General features: G+C 41.2%; 1 protein-coding gene across 3 annotated transcripts in view; it reads left to right on the top strand.

The window, feature by feature from the left end:
* The window catches only part of RETREG1 (reticulophagy regulator 1), a 51754-nt gene that overhangs the window by 24948 nt on the left and 4465 nt on the right, over nucleotides 1-22341 (top strand). For 2 of the 3 annotated variants that reach the window (XM_055555129.1, XM_055555130.1), the window contains 5 exons: nucleotides 14203-14329; nucleotides 17242-17326; nucleotides 19940-20077; nucleotides 20850-20914; nucleotides 21535-21661. In XM_055555129.1, the coding sequence (XP_055411104.1) occupies nucleotides 14203-14329; nucleotides 17242-17326; nucleotides 19940-20077; nucleotides 20850-20914; nucleotides 21535-21661 (542 nt within the window). Of the gene's footprint in view, nucleotides 1-1069; nucleotides 1129-14202; nucleotides 14330-17241; nucleotides 17327-19939; nucleotides 20078-20849; nucleotides 20915-21534; nucleotides 21662-22341 lie in introns of those variants that run through there. The other variant, XM_055555131.1, reaches the window with a different exon arrangement.

Here is a 22341-nt window from a genome sequence, read left to right on the forward strand (position 1 = left end):
ACTTCCAATCCGTATGGATTAAAAATAAAACCAGAAAGTGTAAAATAATGTATTTTCTCTGGAGGTAGTTTGACAGTTCTTCTAAAGATCTTTGGAAATGGTTATTGCAATATGAGGGCTTAGGGATATGGAAAATCTAAAAAGTGAGTAGAAAGGTGTGTGTGTGTGTGTACTTGTGCATGTGTTTGAGAGAAAACAGCAATAGCTAAAAATATTCTTTAATGGGTTGACATTGTCCAACAGCAACAAACATATCCTTCTGTCCCAATAGCAAGATGAATATTCATGGAGTTTCACATTCTGGATGACTTCACGGGCCCCAGTCCTGTCTCCATGGGTCTCACTGGTGCTCTTGAGTCACTTGAAAGTAACAGAAGGTGGGCCTGGATCCAGGGATCTCCATGGCATTAAGACCCAGGTTTTACCAGAAGGAATTCCACCCAAAACGCCAATTCCCAGTTCAGGAAACGTTTGGAATAAATGAGCCCTATTTCCTTATTACCTAATTTCAATGACACATTAATGCTCCATTTCCAAGAAGAAAAGATCGAAACATTCCATGTAAGTGAAAGTTAGTTTGCAAATTATTTAGACTTTTTGCCTATGGTATATTCTTACACATATAAAGGAATACACGCTAAATATTGTGATAGGTAACATATAGAAGCATTCAGATAAATGAATAAAAATCATACATGGTGTCATTAGACTTGGCATGGGATATGGACTCACTTGAGGGTCCTGGAATATAATTAGCTGAAGCAGTGGAGAGAGGAAATAGGAATCTAAACTCCTGGGTCCCAAGCTTCACCTGGGAACCTAGATGAGGCTGAACCTCCTTCAGCGTTTCTAGTTCTGTGGGAGTCCGTAATCCATCCATGTTACTGCTCTAGTGTTCTTTCCCACTCATCTTTGAAATGCTGCCAAGTTCCATTCCAGGAAGTTCTTCCTGTGTTTCACTTCTCATGATCAGCATTTTCAGTTCCATTTATGAAGGTCTCCTATTCTGTGTGTATTTGTACTCTGACCTCAGCAGTTAATGTATCTAAGCCTCAGTTTCCTCATCCGTAGGACAGAATAATAAATCGCATCTCACACATAGGCTGGATGGAAGGACTGAATGTGATGGTAAGTTTTCAACATCATAGCATGGTGCTTGGCTCCTTGTAAGAATTAGTTGTTACTCTGATTTCGCATTGTCTGAAACCCCCTTTACTTGAACTTTTCATCATCTTCTTTGGTGTGAGTTTTTTTTCTGTTTCCATCCTTCCATTCTATTAAAACTTTATTTAAACATCATCTAAATAGACATCATCTAAATTTATTAAAACATCATCTAAATAGAACTTCTAAAAAGCACTAATTTGAAAAGATACATGCACCCCAGAATTCATAGCAGCATTATTTACAATTGCCAAGATATGGAAGTGACCTAAGTGTCCATCAGCATATGAATGGATTAAAAAGATGTGGTGTATACATATGATGGAATATTACTCAGCCATGAAAAGAATAAGACTTTGCCATTTGCAAAAACGTGAGTGGACTTAGAGGGTATTATGCTAAAGTGAAATAAGTCAGACAGAGAAAGATAGATACTGCAAGTTCTCACTTATATGTGGAATCTAAAAAATATAAAAAAGTAGTGACTATGACAAAAAACAGAACAAACTAGTGGTTACCAATGGGGAGGAGGGGACAGGGCAAAATAGGAGTAGAGGGGAGTAAGAGGCACAAACTATTAGATACAGCATAAGCTACAAGCATATATTGCACAACAGAGGGAATATAGCCAATATTTCATAATAACTATAAATAGAGGATAACCTTAAAAAATTATGAACCACTATATTATATACCTATAACATATAATATGGTATATCAGTATTACAAGTTGATTGTACACCAACTATACTTAAGTACAAACAAAACAAGGTGAAAAAACTAACAAAAGAGACACTGATGTATAGAACAGTCTTATGGACTCTGTGAGAGAGGGAGAGGGTGGGAAGATTTGGGAGAATGGCATTGAAACATGTAAAATATCATGTATGAAACGAGTTGCCAGTCCAGGATCGATGCACGATACTGGATGCTTGGGGCTGGTGCACTGGGACGACCCAGAGGGATGGAATGGGGAGGGAGGAGGGAGGAGGGTTCAGGATGGGGAACACATGTATACCTGTGGCGGATTCATTTTGATATTTGGCAAAACTAATACAATTATGTAAAGTTAAAAAAAAAAAAAAACTAACAAATGAAACCATTTGAGTACTAAAAACTAAAAAAACAAACAAAAAAAAAACCAGACAGTAAAAGTTGAAAATCACTCACTTGTGTTCTACTCTTTGTGGCCCCATGGACTGTAGCCCACCAGGCTCCCCTGTCTTTCACCCTCTCCTGGAGCTTGCTCAAACTCATGTCCATTGAGTTGATGATGCCATCCAACCATCTCATCCTTGGTCGCCCCCTTCTCCTCCTGCCCTCAATCTTTCCCAGCATCATGGCCTTTTCCAGTGAGTCAGCTCTTTATATCAGGCGGCCAAATAGTCAAATTCATAGTCAGAAAGTACATTGGTAGTTGCCAGGGTCCAGCTGAGGTGTGGGGAGGGGGCCGGGGAGTTGGTGTTTAACAAGGACAAAGTTTCAGTTTAGGAAGGAGAGGAATTCAGCAGACGGATGAAGGTGAGAGTTGCTCAGCGGTGTCAATGCACTTGGACTTGAGGCCACGTCACTGTACAGGTAAATATGGTTAAAATAGTATGTTATGCTACTTTGACCACAATTAAAGAAAAACATTAAAAAGGAAATATGTGCAAGGATTTAAACTTTGGTATATTAAAACCTGTTCTTTTGCTTTGAAAAATTACTTTCAGTTTTAAAAATATCTTCTGAGTTTTAGGTTCACTGAGCTCAGTCACTCAGTCATGTCCAGCTCTTTGTGACCCTGTAGACTGTAGCCCGCCAGGTTTCTCTGTCCGTGGGATTTTTCAGGCAAGAATACTGGAGTGGGTTGCCACTTCCTTCTCCAAGGTTCACTAGTATATACTAAAAAGATTTATTATCCTATAAAATACACAATAATGAAATGATTGTAACATATTCAACAGGCTCTCCTCATATATCCAATCCCCAGCTTGGTTTTTGAGTGTCTCCGCCACCCACCCCCCCCAACCCCCAGCAATTAGCCCTCAATTCAGTGAAATGTCGTTTTATAAAACTGAGTTTCATATATAGCGTGAGCAGGAGAGAACTCATTTTGGGGTCACACCTAACCCTTTTACTCACCAGTTGAGATGCAGTCAGATCACTCACTGGTCATCTTGAGATCCCTGAGGTGGGACTGGTGACAGGCAGACAGCCGCACTCAATGCGGGTTGATTGAAATGAACCGAAAGGGAAATGATACTGAAATGCATTGTTTGTTCTCTGCCAGGATTAATTTATTTCAGCATTATTTTTGGTTGTGCTCAAAGACACTTGGGAGTGAACAAGATAAACCAGGCTGCCGGCACGTGTTCTTTCCTCCGGAATTACCGTCTATTTTTAAAGAGCACTGGGGCGTCACATTTCTTAGTCTCACAGAACCCCCTAACGGGGAGAATTGTGTGCTGCACCCGGAAAGCCAAGTGCATTCCTGGTTCATGTACGGAGCCCTTAAACTGTGCAAAGCCTAGTTTGCTTTTTAATATAAAATTTAGACAGTGTTTTTGTTAAGTAGATTTTTAAAGAAAAAAGATACACAGTCAAGTAAAAGGTACTTTGCTGTATACGTGAAACTAACACAATATTGTAAATTAACTATAGTTCCATGAAAAAAGATGAAGAAAATTCTCTACCACTGAACTATAGTGCCACCATTATCATTTGTTCGTTTGATATTTTGTTGAATAAATACTGTGCAAGGAAGTCACTATGCATATATTAAAAGAGTACATCATATATGATAGTATCAAAACCCATCAGATTTCTAGGAACAAATGTCATGAAGGGTGCATAACCTCTACACTAAAAGCAGTAAACAAAAGATAAAAGAAAAACAAAATTATAGTTATGTATTCATACACATCTGTGTGTGCATGTATATTTAATAGCTTTACAATAGATCTTGAAATATGGTAGCGTGTGTCTGAACCTTGGTGCATCGTTTTCAAGATTTCCTTGGCTGTTCTAATACATTTGAATCAGTTCTAATGAGGTGGATGAAACTGGATCAATACAGTATACTAACGCATATATATGGAGTTTAGAAAGATAGTAACGATAACCCTATATGTGAGACAGCAAAAGAGACACATGTATAGAACAGTCTTTTGGACTCACAGCAAGATGGTAGTCATCCACAAGCCAAGTAGAGGGTCCTGGCCAAGAACTGTGTCTGCCAGCACCTTGATCTTGGACTTCCCAGTCTAAAGAAGTGTGTTGCTTAAAAAATAAAAAAATTAAAAAAATTAAAAATTAAAAAAAAAATTCTCATGTAAATTTTGGGATTAGGCAGCCAATTGGCATAAAATCTGATGAGATTTTGAATTTGTAGGTCAAATTGGAGAGGATTGACATATTTACAATGTGCCAATATATCTACTCCGTGAACATATTCCTCTATTTACTAAGGTTTTCTTAAGTTTTTCTTACTAATATTTTGTAGCTTTTAGTGTAGCGATTTATGCATCTTTTGTAATATTTATTCCTAGGAATATGGTGGCTTTTGATGAGACTGTAAATTATATACTTAAACAAATTTTGTTTTTTAAGTTTCTATGTTATAAATAAATGAAAACTCAACTGAATAAAAAAAGGTATGAAAGAAAAAATTAGAAAATCATTTAGATCCCAGTTTGACCATGTGGGTTATTTGGTCTATAACAAAACTCACCACTTTTTATTCCTGTGTATGACAGTTTGGAGGAGGAAATGGCAGCTCACTCCAGTATTCTTGCCTTGGAAGTTACATGGACAGAGGAGCCTGGCGGGCTACAGTCCATGGGGTTACAAAGAGTCAGACTAAACGACTTAGCGACTAAACAACAACGGCATGACACAGTTAAATTACTTTAAATCAGCTGGATCCTTTGAGTCCTTGCTTTTAAGCCGTGTTAGGACCACAGTGGCATTTCAGTCTGTATTCATTGTTCTCCGCTACTGAGGTCGGACCTCTGAGCACTCTACTCCGTTGTGTGAATTCTGAGCATTTCTAGTACCGTCAGTGGGATCCAGTGTCCTCCCCAGCCCTGTGAGCACAGGACTCCCTTCCCTCATTCCCTCACATCCTTTTCTGATGCTTTTTGTTCCTCACTCCTACTGTGGTCACCCTCAGCTGGAGAGTCCAGGGGACCCTGGAGGTGGCCTGTGTTCCCTGTTCAAGCTCTTACCCCTTCCCCCGCACACTCTGTCCCGCCAACTCCAGCCTCTGTTTACTATCATGGCTGCCTCCTCAATTCAGCTAGTTGCCAGGACCACCTTGGGAGGGGGTGGCACCTCCCTACTCTGGTAGTTAGGTCCCTGCTATACCATCTTGCCTGAAGCAGAGTTTCCCTCTTGTCTCTTATTTTTGAAACAAGAATCCTATGTGGTTTTCTCACTGGGTGTTTCTTATTTTGATCTTAGGATAAGAAACACCTGACTCAAGATGAACTTATTTGCAAAGGAGAAATAGAGACACAGATGTAGAGAACCAATACTTATGGACACCAAGGAGGGGAGGGGCGTGCAGGATGAATTGGGAAATTGGGACTGACATATACGCACTATTGATAGTATCTAGAACCTACTTATAGCGCAGGAAACTCTACTCACTGCTCTGTGGTGACCTAAGTGAGAAGGAAATCCAAAACAGAGAGGATATATGATACGTATACCAGGCAATCCTAAAAGAAATCAACTCTGAGTACTCATTGAAAGGACTGACGCTGAAGCTGAAGCTCCAATACTTTGGCCACCTGATGTGATGAGCTGACTCATTGGAAAAGACCCTGATGCTGGAAAAGATTGAAGGCAGGAGGAGAAGGGGTTGACAGAAAACGAGATTGTTAGATAGCATCACTGACTCAATGGACATGGGTTTGAGCAAACTCTGGAAGATGGTGAAGGACAGGGAAGTCTGGTGTGCTGCAGTTCATGGGGTCAAAAAGAATCAATCAAGACTTAGCGAGTGAACAACAGCAACTAGCTGACTTGCTTTGGTGTGGTAGAAAAGAACACAGTGTGGTAAGGCAACTATACTCCAATAAAAATTAATTTTAAAGAAAAGAAACACCTGCCTGAGAATCACCTGGGATGCTATTTTCAAAGGGCAGATTTCTGAGGTCACTCCAGGCCTGCTCTACCAGAGTGTCTGAAGTAAGGCCATGACTCCTGTTTAAACAGTGCTCTGGAGTTCACACACACTTTCCACGTAGGAACTACCTGAAAAGATTACTTTGGCTACATGTAATGTCTATGCCTAAGTGTATTCTAATAATTGCCTGATAGTTCAGTTGGTAAAGAATCCTCCTATAATGCGGGAGACCTGGGTTTGATCCCTGGGTTGGGAAGATCTCCTGGAGAAGGGAAAGGCTACCCACTCCAGTATTCTGGCCTGGAGAATCCCATGGACTGTATAGACCGTGGGGTCTCAAAGAGTCAGACACGACTGAGAGACTTTCATTTTCACTTAGTTTTCATTTTCTCAGTTCCATGGACAGAGGAGCCTGGCCGGCCACAGTCCATGGGGTTGAAAAGAGTTGTACATGACTGAGAGCATGATGCGAGCATATACCCACACACACAGAGATGGAGGCAGAAGGAAGGGATGCTGGCTTCAACTTCTCCTGGGAACCCAGAGCTCCCTTCTGAGACAAAGTGAGGCTGCTTGTCTCGGGAGCCATTTCCCTTAGAATTTCTCAGGCTGGTGGAACCATGTTGGTTCTTTAGTAAGCAGCTGCTTGTCTTGAGCATGTTCTTTGTCAAAAATCTATCGCTTTAGTTTCTCTTAAAAAGGAGACTGTAATTTGCCATATGACTCTGGGAACTCAAACCGGGGCTCCGTGACAATCTAGAGGGGCAGGATGGGGATGGGAGGGTGGCTAAAGAGGGAGGGGACATATGTAAGCATGTGGCTGATCCGTGTTGATGTGTGGCAGAAACCAACACAATACCGTAATTATCCTTCAATTAAAAATAAATAAATTTTTAAAAAAAGGAGAATGTAACTAAATGGACGTTTTGGAAAGATCTGCACAGCTGCAGACTCCTGGGCAGAGCCCAGGTGACAGATGGGAAGGCTGGGAGGTATGGCTTCTCCAGGAACCATGTGACCTGGTTTATTGGAGAGTCTGGGAAGCTGGGACTGATGGTCATGACGGAGGGACTCTCACATGGTCCTTGTCTCCTGGCAGGAGTATGCCGAAGATTCACTCCTTCGAGAGAGAGAAAATTAGTGGGGGAAGGAAGCAAGTGAAGGTAGGGAGGAAAGAAGGAAAGAAGAAAAGGTAGACCAAGAAAGGAAGTGCATGTTCTCTCTGAAACTTCGGAGGAAAAATCCTTAGCCCTGGAATATTAATTGCCGGGGTCCAGCCCCGGCTGATCCAGGGTATTCGAAGCGGGGACGGCGTCGGCGACTTATTTAATTATTTATTCATCAAAGATATAAAGAGTAATAGAATAAGGATAGCTCAGTGAGGAAATTCAGTGGAGAAAAGTGGCTGAAATAAGGATAGCTCAGTAGGAAAATTCAGTAGAGAAAAGAAGCTGAGTGGCTTGGTTTACGCGGAAAATCAATATAACCCGTGACACCAGGTTAGCTCTGACCACGGAGGCCGCAGGCGCCCTCTCGAATAGCGGAAGGTGCCCCACCTTAGACACCTTCTCGAGTGGGTCTTAGAAGCCCAGGCAAATAAATGGTCGCAGAGGACATCCGCGCTCCAGATGGACACTCAGCTGGAATTTGGGAGAGAGAGTGACATGGGGAGACCAAGTTTCAGTGAACAAGGCCCGCACTTTATTTTCCAAAGTAGTTTTTATACCTTAAGTTATGCATAGAGGATAATGGGGGAAGGGGTAGAGCCATGCAGCAAGCCAGGCTTTTTTCTTGTAAACTTATCACATGCAAAAGTTCAGGTGATAGACATCATCTTCTGGCCCGGAGGCCTGTTAACATTTTAAGAAACTTATCTTTCTCTAAAGGTGATTATTCCAAAGTCAGGCGCCAGCCTTCCAAAAAGCATTGGACAAAGCTGCATTTTACATTTCTATACACCCATTATATCAATCAATACACTGCCAAGGACACAGTAGGTAAGGAGTATGGAGACTTAGCAGCAAACATTGGCCCAACAAGTGAAAAACCCTTCACCAATACAATTTCTAATCAATCTTTTAACTACTCAAAGGAATCTGTGTTTAAGCAGTTTAGAACATCTCCTGCCTCTCACAGTTGGGAGGCTCTGAACAATCACATGTGGCCAGAAAAACCCATTCAGGCAGGCTAGAGGATTTCCAAAGGAGTTTGTAGGTTGAAACACTGTCACATCCAAGAATTATTAACTGGAGCTGTAAGCTAACTCTTTTTTCAGAGAGAGGTAGTGGGAGACAGCCCCCCGTAAAGTCAGAGGTGTAGGTGAAAGCACAAAGCAGAAAGTAGGCAGACTCTGGTTTGGGGGTAGATGCTCAAGAATTTCCAGGGGGACTCCTGAGGCTCGATACCGCCTTTGCGTATGCCGAGCCTCCTTCCTCATGACCTTTGTCATGGGCGGAGTGCCTCACGCTGGCTCCCGGCAGTGATAGAATTCCAGTTGAGCTATTCCAGATCCTCACTCAATATGCAATATGCTGGCTCCCAGCAATTAATGATGAAGCCATTGGTATCTTTTTTTTTTTTTTCCTCTTGAACAAACATCAGTCATAGAACACTTAACACTCTTTGGTGAAGAACTTGGTGAGTCAGACAGAGAAGCAGAAGTATCATATGGCATTCCTTATATGTGGAATCTAAAAAGAAATGATACAAATGAACTTACAAAACAGAAGCAGACTCACAAACTTATGATTGCTGGGGGGAAGGATGGAGGTAAGGGGTAATTAGGGAGTTTGGAATGGATATGATCATGTTGCTATATAGAAAATGGATCACCAAAAAGGACCTACGGTAGAGCACAGGGAACTCTGCTCAGTGTTATGTGGCAGCCTGGATGGGAGAGGAGTTTGGGGGAAATGAATACATGTATATGTATGGCTGAGTTGCTGATTAACAACTATCAGAACATTGTTAATCAGCGATTCCCCAATACAAAATAAAGAGTTAAAATTTTTTTTAATGATTAAAAAAAAAAAGAACTTGGCCAAGATTCACACCATTTTTCAGCCTCCTTTTCTCTTGGTTGGGTCTTTCGTTGCCTGTTGATCAGCGCCAGGGATGGTGGGAAGAGAGCCACATGCCATGTAAAAGATCTGTCTCCCTAGCATCGTCCAGTATTCACAGGAGATCCTTTCTCTGGTTATTTGTTTTCCAGATGAGGCTCTCTAGGAAAACCTAGAGTTTCTTTATGGAGCAACTCAGAGCCTGTGTGCACCCACGCATGTGTGTACGTATGTGTAGCTGTAACCTGTATTGTCAACCACCCATCAAGCATGAATCTTACGTTCTGATGAATATTTGGATTCTGAACAGGAAGTACTCTTTTCTTTCTGTAAAGAGTTGGTCCTAATGATGCCCTGTTGGTCTTGGTCACACCTCATTCCCCCTGACTCTAAAGGAGTGAGGTTGATCAGCTTATGTTCCTTCTTGTTCTAAATTACAGTTCATAGCCTCTTCCAAGATGTCATTGAACGGATTCTTCCCTTGAAGAGGGCACATGTTTTAAAGGGAAGAGAACTGTATTGGAAATCAGGCTCTGCCCTGAACTAGCTGAGAAAATAGGGATCTCCATTTCCCCATTTATAAAAGAAGGGAATTTGAAAAGTTGCCATCAAGTGTCCCATCTCATTCTAAATTATATAACTGTATTATTCAAATATATTATGTAACTGAATTACCTAAATAGAACTGTGGTGATGTCAGTTACCGGTAGACTATATATAATGGAAGACAATAGAAATGTATAGCCCACTGGTCCTCAGAATTAGCCGCTGGACAATTTAAAAGTATCATGAAACTCCCAGAAAGTAACTCTGCCGGGTGCATGTTTTATTTAGAGTGTACATGTAGAGTGACATCTCTTCTTGGCCCTTGAATTCCCATTTTCTTCTTAAATCATATTTCCATTAAATTTTATTCAGGACAATCTATACATTTATTTTTATCTCAGACATTTATACTCTTTCCAAAACCCGTTTGGTTAGATGATATTTTCATGATTTACACAAAGAATTTCTCATTTCTGTTTGTGATTTTTACAGTAATGCAGGTATCATTAGAATAGTTTAAGGCATTTGAAAAGACGTTTTGATAAGCCTCAAGTATTTTAGTTCCCCACATAGACACTGAATCCTGGCCATGGCAGTGAAAGCACTGAGTCCTAACCACTAGCCCATGAGCGAACTCCCTAAGGGGACTTTGTTAAAAATAAAGATAAGGAACCAGTGGAATTTGTTGTCCCAAAGTACTGTCACAGGAGGTAACATTTGTATTTTGACTATAAGATGTGAAGTGGGATATACTCGTGTAAGAATGTTACTGATTTAATTAAAAGAAAGAATATACACTTAAGCATCAAAAATCACTGCAAATGGTGACTGCAGCCACAGAATTAAAAGACGCTTGCTCCTTGGAAGAAAACTTATGACCAACCTAGACAGCATATTAAAAAGCAGAGACATTACTTTGCCAACAAAGGTCCGTTTAGTCAAAGCTATGTTTTTTCCAGTAGTCATGTATGGATATGAGATTTGGACCGTAAAGAAGGCTGAACACCGAAGAATTGATGCTTTTGAACTGTGGTGTTGTCAAAGACTCTTGAGAGTCCCTTGGACTGCAAGGAGATCAAACCAGTCAATCCTAAAGGAAATCAATACTGAATATTCATTAGAAGGACTGATGGTGAAGCTGAAGCTCCAATCCTTTGGCTACCTGATGTGAAGAGCCGACTCACTAGAAAAGACCCTGATGCTGGGAAAGATTGAAGGTGGGAGGAGAAGGGGACGACAGAGCATGAGATGGTTGGATGACATCACTGACTCTACGGACATGAGTTTGAGCAAGCTCCAGGAAATGGTGAAGGACAAGGAAGGCTGGCCATGCTGCAGTCCCTGGGGTCGCAAAGTGTCGGACACGACTGAGTAACTGAAAAGCAACAACAATCAAGGAGTTTTAAATCAAGGGTGTGAATGTGTACATGTATATAGCCTTAAGAACAGTAATATTGATACATCATTCTTGTGTATCCAGCACTTGAATTAAGATATATAACATAAGGATATTCAAGAATTGCCATCTTAAGTCTTATTCCTTACATACTCTCATCTGAGGTAACTGCTGTCCTGAATTTTGTTTTTTTCTGTTTTTAATGTTTCCTTGCTTAAAGAACTGTTAGCTTAATGTGATTTTGAGCTTTATAAAAATGTAATTATGCTGTGTGTATTCTTCTGTGAATTTTTTCCCTCAATATTACGATCCCAAGGTTCATGTACAAACTTGGAACTTGTATTCCTTTATTTCTGTTCTGTCTTTCATTTCTGAACACAGCTCACTTTATTTGTTCATTATCCTAATGGAAGTATATCTTAAATTTGCTTCAAAATACAAAATGTTCACTCATTCCATTGTAATCATTAAAATAATAATAATCAAATTAGTTCCATTATGTTTTTCATAGATTTTTGTTAGAATTGTATTTGCCAGTCAATTTAACCAAATGCTCATATACTACTTAACTAGGCCTAGAGAGTAGAAATTAAAATCTTTATTAGGTTAGCCAAAAATTTTGTTGGGGTTTTTCCATAAGATGTTACCCCAAATGAACTTTCTGGCCAACCCAGTATGTCATGCACTGAGCCAGCCGCAGAGGAGCCTACCCTTGGCAATTTGTTAACAAGCCTATGTTGTTGTAGAAAAGAAGCCATAGGTTAGTAGCCAGTTCAGTTTTTACTCCCCTGTACAAAGTCATTTCCCATTAAGTTGATACACTGGCAAGGTTTTGTTACAGATAGTGACCTCCTAGCCATGCACTTGCTTTTCTTTTAATAGGTCTGGAATCATTCACAGGATATGCAGACCTAGTGCTAGACTTGGTCGCCAGTGTCAACAGGCTTGCTCAGTGAGTCACGAGTGGGTAGCGTTTATGAATACATAAACTGATGGCTAAACGTCCCCAAAAGTTCATTTCTTACACTAGTTGGGAAATCATTTGGCAAATGTCTACCTCATGGAGTAGCATCAGCCTGAACGCTGGAGGCTCAGTGACTGTCTGGCAGAGCTTTGGTTGAGGCTGATAGAGCAAAGAGGAAGGACAAGACTTTTTTTTTGTTGCCTTTTTAATGCTGTTGAACTCACTTAAATTAGCTTAAAATTTATACTGAAAAGGGAAATTGTATTGATTGTAGTTGTCATGGTGTTGATTTGAAAATTTATGAAAAAGAAACAGTTTCTGAGTAGTTGAGCATCTCAGGGCCAAAGTGGCTTTGATTTGTCGTAGGGCTGAGTTGAATGCAGGAGAAGAAGGGGACGACAGAGGATGAGATGGTTGGATGGCATCACGGACTCGATGGACATGAGTTTGAGCAATCTCTGGGAGTTGGTGATGCACAGGGAATCCTGGAGTGCTGCCATCCATGGGGTCGAAAAGAGTCAGACGCAACGGAACAACTGAACTGAAAGTGAAAGTGTGTGGAAGTGTTAGTCGTTCAGTCGCGTCCGACTCTTTGCCACCCATGGAATGTAGCCCTCCAGGCTCCTCTGTCGTGGGATTCTCCCTGCAAGAATACTGGAGTGGGTTGCCATTCCCTTCTCCAGGGGATCTTCCCCACCTAGGGATGGAACCTGGGTCTCCTGCCCTGCAGGCAGGCTCTTCACCGTCTGAGCCGCCAGGGCTCCTGGAGTCCAATCTAGAGATCAGTCTCACTCTGGCACCCTTGCAGTCACAGCTCGGAGGACACTTCACTAACAGTGTGTCCTCTATGGACACATTTGTTTAAAATTATCTGTGAAATGATTGAATTGGGGGGCCCTTGGTAGATCTTGTTTGGTATATTTATGTGATAAGATAGGATGTTAAGAGTGGCATTTGAACTTGATGGCTTTGTAACTGTAAGAAATGCCCAGTTGTCTGCATGTCTCCCTCCTGGAGCAGTTGTGAGCAGTTTTTAGTTCCTGTAGAAAAAATGAAGACGGGGACCCACAGTACGTGCCTGGCATGTACACCACATTCAGCATGTTTTCTGATGATGATTAGAAAAGGTACTCTAGAAAAATATGGGGTATTGAGAGATCTTTTTGAGCTTAACAGTTTTCTACTGAGTTGACCAACATGGAGTACCACTGACGCTTGAACAACCCGGGCTTGAACTGTGTGCATCCACTTAGAGTGGATATTTCTCAATAGTAAATATACAGGGTCTGTTGTCGGCTACACCCTTGGATGCAGGGGAATGACCAACATGAAGGGCCAACAATAAATTGTGCACACGTGGATTCAGTGCAGCATTGTGCAAGGATCAAGGGAGTCCTGAAAATGCAGTATTGGTGTTGATGTTGAGGATGATAAGATTTATGCCAAGGTTTCTTTCAAGGTGCTGTGGCTTCTGTATCCTTAAGGTTGAAAACATTACTAAGAATCCCACAAGGTCTCTTCCTATTGTCCCAGCTCTCTGCAATGTTATTCTCTGGTTCGCTCTGCTGCAGCCACACCAGGCTCAATGGTGCTTCAGCTCCATCTCACACCAGGGCCTCTTGCACACACTGTACACTGTTTTGTCTGGAACCCTTCCAAGCCCTTATAGGAAATAGTGCAAATGCAGATCGCACCATAAAAGTGACATCTTCAAAGATGCCCCAGAGCCTCCACCCTTGCTTTTCCTTTGTTGTGACCAGATAATCATGGAGTTCCATGCTGGCCTTGGCCTGTGAACTTCCTTGGACAGCTATCTGACTTGTTCTTCTCTGAATTTATATGGCTTTTCCAGAGAGTGTAGTCACTAGGAGGTGCTGAATGAATATGTGCTGAAGCAGTGATTATTGAGTGAATTATCCAAAGTTCAGTTAAAAGTTTTGTTTTCTTTTTCTCTCTTTAGCTGGGAAGTTATCAATTCTAAACCGGATGAAAGACCCAGGTTCAGCCACTGTCTTGCAGAATCATGGATGAATTTCAGCCTATTTCTTCAAGAAATGTCTGTGTTTAAACAGCAGAGCCCTGGCAAGGCAAGTTTTCCAGGGAAGGAGAATGATGTGTGTGCTTTAAGATGTGCAATAAACTTGGAAATAAATGAATTAACCTATTTCATCAGCTTGTAAAAGTTTTCCAACTCTGAATGTAACATACTGGGAACTGTGCCATAAAAACTGATATTAGCAAGGTCTGGAAATGTTAGTGTGTTAGCACCAGAAAGTCCTCAACCTTATAATTTAGTTGGAATTGGATTTCTATTTTATCAATATCTATGTAGCTTATTAGCTAAAATAAAATGAATGATGATTTGTCTTCTCACTCAGTGAGACCAAAGATAAAAATGTGTTAGGGGCTCTGTGACAACCTAGAGGAGTAGAATGGGATGGGAGGTGGGAGGAAGGTTCCAAAGGGAGGGGACATATGTATACCTATGGCTGATTCACATTAATGTATGGCAGAAACCAACACTACATTGTAAAGCAATTATCATTTAATTAAGAATTAACTAATTAAAAAAAGAATTTCAGTTTATGTTAATCTAGACTGGGAGAAGACAATGGTGCCCCACTCCAGTACTCTTGCCTGGAAAATCCCATGGACGGAGGAACCTGGTGGGCTGTAGTTTACAGGGTCGCTAAGAGTCGGACACGACTGAACGACTTCACTTTCACTTTTCACTTTCATGCATTGGAGAAGGAAATGGCAACCCACTCCAGTGTTCTTGCCTGAAGAATCCCAGGGATGGCAGAGCCTGGTGGGCTGCTGTCTATGGGGTCGCACAGAATCGGACACAACTGAAGCGACTTAGCAGCAGCAGCAGACTGGTTCTCAAGTCAAAGGGAGATAGAATGAACACATAGCCCTTTGAGGATGCTTTTGGAGGTAACTGAATCTCACTTTCAGTCTAAAAAGTGAAGATTCTTGTATGATTTACTTAAGAAAGGAAACCTTTGGCAGAAACATCCATAGTGATCATATGAATGGAATGAGTATTTTTCCAATGAAGATGAAAACCCATGAGGAGCAGAGTCAAGAGTGGTTTGAAGGGGCTGCATGGAGAAATGCACACTGTAGTGTTTCTATGTGTAGAAGCAGCTCCCGCTGTATCCTGACACCACGGGTGAGGTCCGGCACCATCAGTAGACCCTCCTCTTACAGGGCCGTAGTCAGGTTTCTTGAACGTCCCCCTGTCATTGGAAGGAAGGACCTAGGAATGTCCTCATTTAAAATCCCTCTCTTATAGGAAATCTAACCTTCAATGAAGAGTAGAACTATACTTGGACACATTTTGAGCATACTAACGTTGCAACATTATATATGGATAAATCATTTTAATCACTGAAGGCAATTTTTAGAATAGATACCAATATGGTGGTGGGGGTGGAATAAGTCATGCTTTTGTTGCTTCCTTTACTGGGATGATTAAACACATTGTCAGAAGATTCTGAACTTAAACTTTTGCATTGGGTTACACTAATGTGCCCCAAGTCAGTTAGCCTAAGATGATGATGCTCTTAATACAGATTTAGTGGATAATATGAAATCCCTTTGCAAAACTGAATTCTGTATATAGTAATGCCTTTATTTGTTCTTTTAACTTTTATGGTCCTTCCCCTTCCATTTTGCAAATAGAGCTCCATATTCCTCAAGGTCCCCTGATACTTGAGAAACAACTCTTAATTTTGTTCCCACAGTTTCATCTGTTTTCCTTTTGACTAGTGAATTTGTTCGGGGAAGGCAATGGCACCCCACTCCAGTACTCTTGCCTGGAAAATCCCACGGATGGAGGAGCCTGGTAGGCTGCAGTCCATGGGGTCGCCAAGAGTCGGACACGACTGAGCGACTTCACTTTCACTTTTCACTTTCATGCACTGGAGAAGGAAATGGCAACCCACTCCAGTGTTCTTGCCTGGAGAATCCCAGGGATGGGGGAGCCTGGTGGGCTGTCGTCTATGGGGTCGCACAGAGTCGGACACGACTGAAGTGACTTAGCGGCAGCAGCAGTGAATTTGTTAACCCTGTGCCAGGAGTGAAAAATCAAAATTAATCTGAATTTTAGATCCCCTTTCTGTTTATCAGTTATTGATCAGAATTATATATGCTGTCCTCATGACTTATTTTGAAATTCCCTTAATGAATTTTCTTGGCTTATCAGTGAAATTTAGTACCATAATTTAAAGCAAAGGAGTAAGATAGTTTAAAGAATAGAGTATGGGAAAGAAGTGAAGACTTTATGGGACAATTTTTCTGTCCTGATGTTTTAATTTCCTAAAACAACCAAGATTCTTTTGGCCACAACTGACAGAAAGAAAATAACTGAATTTCGCCGTAGGAATTTAGTGTCACTCATTGTTGGTTTCCAGGTGACTTAGGAGTGGAGTCGGTTTAAGGAGCAGGTGATTAGAAAGGAGGATAGTAATGGCCAGTAGATTTATCCTACAATCTACTAGTAATCTACAATCACAATTGCTTACCAGCTAGGTAAATTGCTGTTATGTTTATGTAAATACCTCTAATTTCTCTAACATGTTTTGCTGGATTTGTGGATTTCCATGGACTTACAGGTATAGTTTGAACTTACAGATTTCATTCCTGGACTGCATTGTTTTCAGAGAGTGAACATGAGTGAAAGAAGTTTCCAGGCACATACTACTCTTCAGGTCTCTTGCATTTAGTAACGTAGCCGATTAATGGGAGATGTTCTCTGTGCCAGAAATTAACTTCTGTAACCTTCAAAATGATTATTATTAAATGTGAAAGTGAATTAAGGCTCATCAAACACAGCAGTAATTAGATCTAAGTGCAGAGAACAGTGTTTGAAGAACATTTGCCATAACATGATAGATGACAAATAGATCAATAGGTGTATGTGTATCCTGTGCTCTGAAGTGTCTTGGTGTTATGAGCGAGTGAGTAACTGTCCCATTACTTCTGTTACTTCTAGTTTTGTCTCCTGGTCTGCAGCGTGTGCACCTTTTTTACCATCTTGGGAAGTTACATTCCTGGGGTTATACTCAGCTATCTACTGTGTAAGTATGTAGAACATTTGGCTAATTGATACAACATATATGATGTTATTTAATGGTCTATAAGAACTTCCATAGCTTAGAAGAGCGGTATGAGTTCTTGATCATAAAGCAAGTTGACTATTTAATTTTCTGCTCTTCAAAGTTTCTCCTTTTTCTAGAGACATGTTGCTTTTCCACAATTGTACAAATCACTGTCAAAAAGCAGGATTGTAAGTAACTCATTTTATTTTAAATTATGTCAATAAAACAATAGTTATACTCTCCACGCCCCCTGCCCAAACACATTAATTCCTTTGCCATTGTGCATGATTGGCAGCTCAAACGTAATTAAAGGCACAATGAGGGTGTCCCTGGTGGCTCAGTGGTGAAGAATCCGCCTGCCAAAAGCAGGAAACATGGATTTGACCCCTGGTCTGGGAAGATGCCACATGCCTTGGAGCAGCTCAGCCCACGCACTACAACTATTGAGCCTGTGTTCTGGAACCTGGGAGCCGCAGCTACTGAGCCCACGTGCTCCAGCTGCTGAAGCCCGCACACCCTGCAGGCTGTGCTCCACGACAGAAGCCACAGCAATGAGAGGCCCTTGCCCAGCAAGTGGAGAGGAGCCCCTGCTCGCCGCAGCTAGAGAGAAGCCCACACAGCGATGAAGACCCAACACAGCCAAAAAGAATAAAGAAGTAGAATTATTTTTTTAGAAAAAGCACAATGAGACATCATTATACCCCCACCAAAGTGGCGGACATTAAAACTACTGACTGTATCAAGTATTAGGCAGGATATGGAACAATTAGAGTTCTCGTGGATCGGTAAAATGGCGCAGCCACTCTGGCTAACAATTTGGCAATTTTTCAAATGACCCAGCCATTTCAAAGCAAGGTATTTATTTACCCAAGAGAAATGAAAGCATACACCTTCACAAAGACTTGTCCACAGATGTTCATAGAGGCTTTATCTGTAGTCTACTCATTCCAGTATTCTGGCCTGGAGCATTCCATGGACTGTATAGTCCATGGGGTTGCGAAGAATTGGACACGACTGCGTGACTTTCACTTTATCTGTAGTAGCTGAAATCAGAAGATAATTCATATGTCCATTAACAGATAAGTGGGTAAACAAATTGTGATATATCCATACAGTGGATTACTACTCAACACTAAAAAATTGATATATGCAACAATCTGGATAAATATAAAAGTAATTAGGTGAGTGGGAGAAGCCAGGTTAAAAAACAGACTACGCACTGTATGATTCCATTTATATATAATTCACAGTAATCTTTAGTGACAACACACATAAGTGATTCTCTGGGGATGGGGTGGGTGGGGCGGGGAAAGGCAGGAGAGGAAGGGCTAAGAGAAACAAGAGGAAACTTTAGGGGCTGGCAGGCATGTTCCTTATTTGTCATAATGATAATTTCTTAGTTATATGCATGTGTCAAAACTTTTCAAACTGTACACTTTAAATGTATGCAATTTATCATATATCAACTGTAACTCGAAAGTGCTGTAAAGAAGTTGTGACTTCATGCTTTTCCTGAAAAATGTGACATTCTGGCCCTGCCACCTTTTTAGATGGGGCAGTAACTCTCCACTAAACTAACGTCCTTATTTCCCTATTTTTCTTGCACCAGCCTTTACATTTTACATATACCTCCTCGGCTTCTAAACATATTTGCATTTACAACTCCTATTTAAAAAAGGTAAATGGGCATGTGTCCTAACAACTGCAAAGAAATAAACATGAGGGCATGCAATGTTGATTAGGGGATACTGCGTTGATCTTCATTTCTTTTCATATTCCTAAAGCCTAGCACAAAAGGCAGATGAAGTAAAGTGAAGGTTGCTCAGTCATGTCTGACTCTTTGTGACCCCATGGACTGTAAAGTCCGTGGAATTCTCCAGGCCAGAATACTAGAGTGGGTAGCCTTTCCCTTCTCTAGGGGATCTTCTCAACCCAGGGATCGAACCCAGGTCTCCCTCATTGCAGGCGGATTCTTTACCGATTGAGCTACAAGGGAAGGCTGATGGTCAGGGCTCAAATTCGTTCTCCCAGGTAGAACTCATGTGGAATGTTTCAGCCCTTGAGCTGCCTTGTTTAAGAGAGAAAGGAGAAGAGAGCCAGGGAAAAAGTGTCTAAATACGGGCCCGGCATTATTCAAATGGTCTGTATTCATCTCAGTTATTCGTCACAGCAACCCCCAGAGATGGTGGTGTTATCCTAATATGACTGATGAAAGGCTAATGGATAGCGATAACTTTTCTATGGAGAAATGTCATTTAACAAATAAGTAGAGTTGATATTTTCATCCAGGACTGTTGTGTGAGAAGCATGTAACCTTTGTATGAATTTTGAGTGTAAGAAGTTTGAGCGGATGGGTTATCTAATTTCAAGTCTTTGAGAACAGTGATCATGGGGGGCGTGTGTGTGTGTAAGAGAAAATGTTTTCATTACAAGGAGAAAATGAAATTATAAACGTATTTCACAGAGGCATTTCCCCAAGGGAAAAAAACCCCAGTTTGTCAGTAAAGGAACTGAAATAATTTTGTGAAATACCAATAGGTAGTTGGAAAGCAAGGTCATTTCCCCTAACCTCTCTTCCTCCTTATCTTTCAGTGCTGTGTGCGTTTTTGTGTCCACTGTTCAAGTGTAATGATATTGGACAAAAAATATACAGCAAAATCAAGTCATTTCTCCTGAAACTAGATTTTGGAATCAGAGAATATATTAACCAGAAGAAACGTGAGAGATCTGGTAGGTAACATTTGGATTTTAGATTCCACACCTGAAAGGAGGCATTGCTAGCTCTTTATTATGAAATCACTTTGAATGCATTTTAGGGTGTTTTAGCCATTAACTACGTATTATTACAGAAGCAGATCCCCCCACAAAGTAACATAGCTTTTTCCTACTTAAGCGTTTATTACTCTTTTCTCACACATATACTAAAGTGGCTTTTTAATCCAAACTATCGGGGGAAAGAGGAAAGGCTCCGGAGGTCCACATTTGCTATTTATTGTTTCTTTCTCGATACTGTTTGCTTTCGGGGTAGGTGCTTGCAAATAACAAACGACGCAGGTAGGGCAGAGAGTGGGAGCCATGGAAGAGGGGAAGGAAAAGAAAATAGAGGGAAGGCCGGTGCGATCCTTTTTCACATTTTAACTTGGCCTCTGACCTTATAGATTCTCAACTAGAGCGAGCACCAGATGGATCTCGAGAGCGTCTTAAAGTTCGTGTCTGATTGAGTTGGTCTGGGGGAGGGCCTGGGAATTTGTATTTCTAAAAGATTCCCGGTGCTGCTGTCACTGCGGTGGCCCAGGGGCCACGCTGTGAGAATCACCGGGATGGACCTTTTCCCTCGGAAACCAAACACTTGCAAATATGTGAAGCTCGTTATATGCAAACATTTAATTACATGGAGACATCGAAGGATATGAGGATTGGGGGATCAGGATATATAATGGATAAAATACACTCTGTCTGAGCTGGCCAGGAAACTGAAAACTTCCAAATTTTTTCTCAACAGAAGCAGATAAAGAAAAGAGTCACAAAGATGACAGTGAATTAGACTTTTCAGCTCTTTGTCCTAAGGTATTTTTTGTTCAATTTTCAATTCGTTCCTGTGTGGTTTGCCTGTCAGTGTATCTACTTGTACCAAAACTGGAATGATTTTCCTTTTTTTTTTTAATTTAAATTTATTTATTTTAATTGGAGGCGAATTACTTTACAATATTGTATTGGTTTTGCCATACATCAACATGAATCTGCCACGGGTGTACACGTGTTCCCCATCCTGAACCCCCCACTCCCACCTCCCTCCCTGTACCATCCCTCTGGGTCATCCCAGTGCACCAGCCCTGAGCATCCTGTATCATGCATCGAACCTGGACTGGCGGTTCATTTCTTATATGATATTATACATGTTTTAATGCCATTCTCCCAAATCATCCCACCCGCTCCCTCTCCCACAGAGTCCAAAAGACTGTTCTATACATCTGTGTCTCTTTTGCTGTCTCACATACAGGGTTATCATTACCATCTTTCTAAATTTCATTAATACAACTTCTCCTATTTCTCTAAGATGATTAAACTGTTAAAAGGAAAATACTCATCTGGTTCTTACTATTCTGACATTTTCGGTGTTAGTTGGATTTTTAGAAAGACATCCCATAGAAGTTTGAAATGTGTCACTGGCATTTATATTAATACAGATTAGCCTCACCACTGCCGCCAAAGAATTGTCTGTGTCTGACACCGATGTGTCTGAGATCTCCTGGACGGACAATGGGACCTTCAACCTCTCAGAAGGATACACTCCACAGACAGACACTTCTGATGGTATGCTCACACCTGTAGATGCTCTGAGTGTTATTTTGAGTCCATGCAAAAGTATTTAACTGTGTCAGCTTCTGACTGGATAAAGTGTGCTACATCTGTGCAATGGAATATCACTGGGCTATAGAAACACTGACACTTGCTATAATATGGATAAACCTTGAACATGATATGCTGAGGGCAGGAAGCCAAACACACAAGTCCACTCATTATGTGGCTCCATTTATATGAAATGTCCAAAACAGACAAATCCATGTGGAAGGAAATTAGATGAGCGATTGCCAGGGGCTGGGATGAGGGACTGGTGGGTGACTGGTAATTAATATGTTTCCTTTTGGGTGATGAGAATGTTCTAGAATTAGGTAGTAGAGATGTTGTACAGCCTTGTGAATGTACCAAAGACCACCTAGTTCAGTTCAGTTCAGTCACTCAGTCGTGTCCGACTCTTTTCAACCCCATGAATTACAGCACTTCAGGCCTTCCTGTCCATCACCAACTCCTGGAGTTCACTCAAGCTCACGTCCATCGAGTCAGTGATGCCATCCAGCTATCTCATCCTCTGTTGTCCCCTTCTCCTCCTGCCGCTAATCCCTCCCAGCATCAGAATCTTTTACAATGAGTCAACTCTTTGCATGAGGTGGGCAAAGGACTGGAGTTTCAGCTTTAGCATCATTCCTTCCAAA

Source organism: Bubalus kerabau, chromosome 18 (assembly GCF_029407905.1).
Source record: "Bubalus kerabau isolate K-KA32 ecotype Philippines breed swamp buffalo chromosome 18, PCC_UOA_SB_1v2, whole genome shotgun sequence".
Classification (NCBI taxonomy): domain Eukaryota; kingdom Metazoa; phylum Chordata; class Mammalia; order Artiodactyla; family Bovidae; genus Bubalus; species Bubalus kerabau.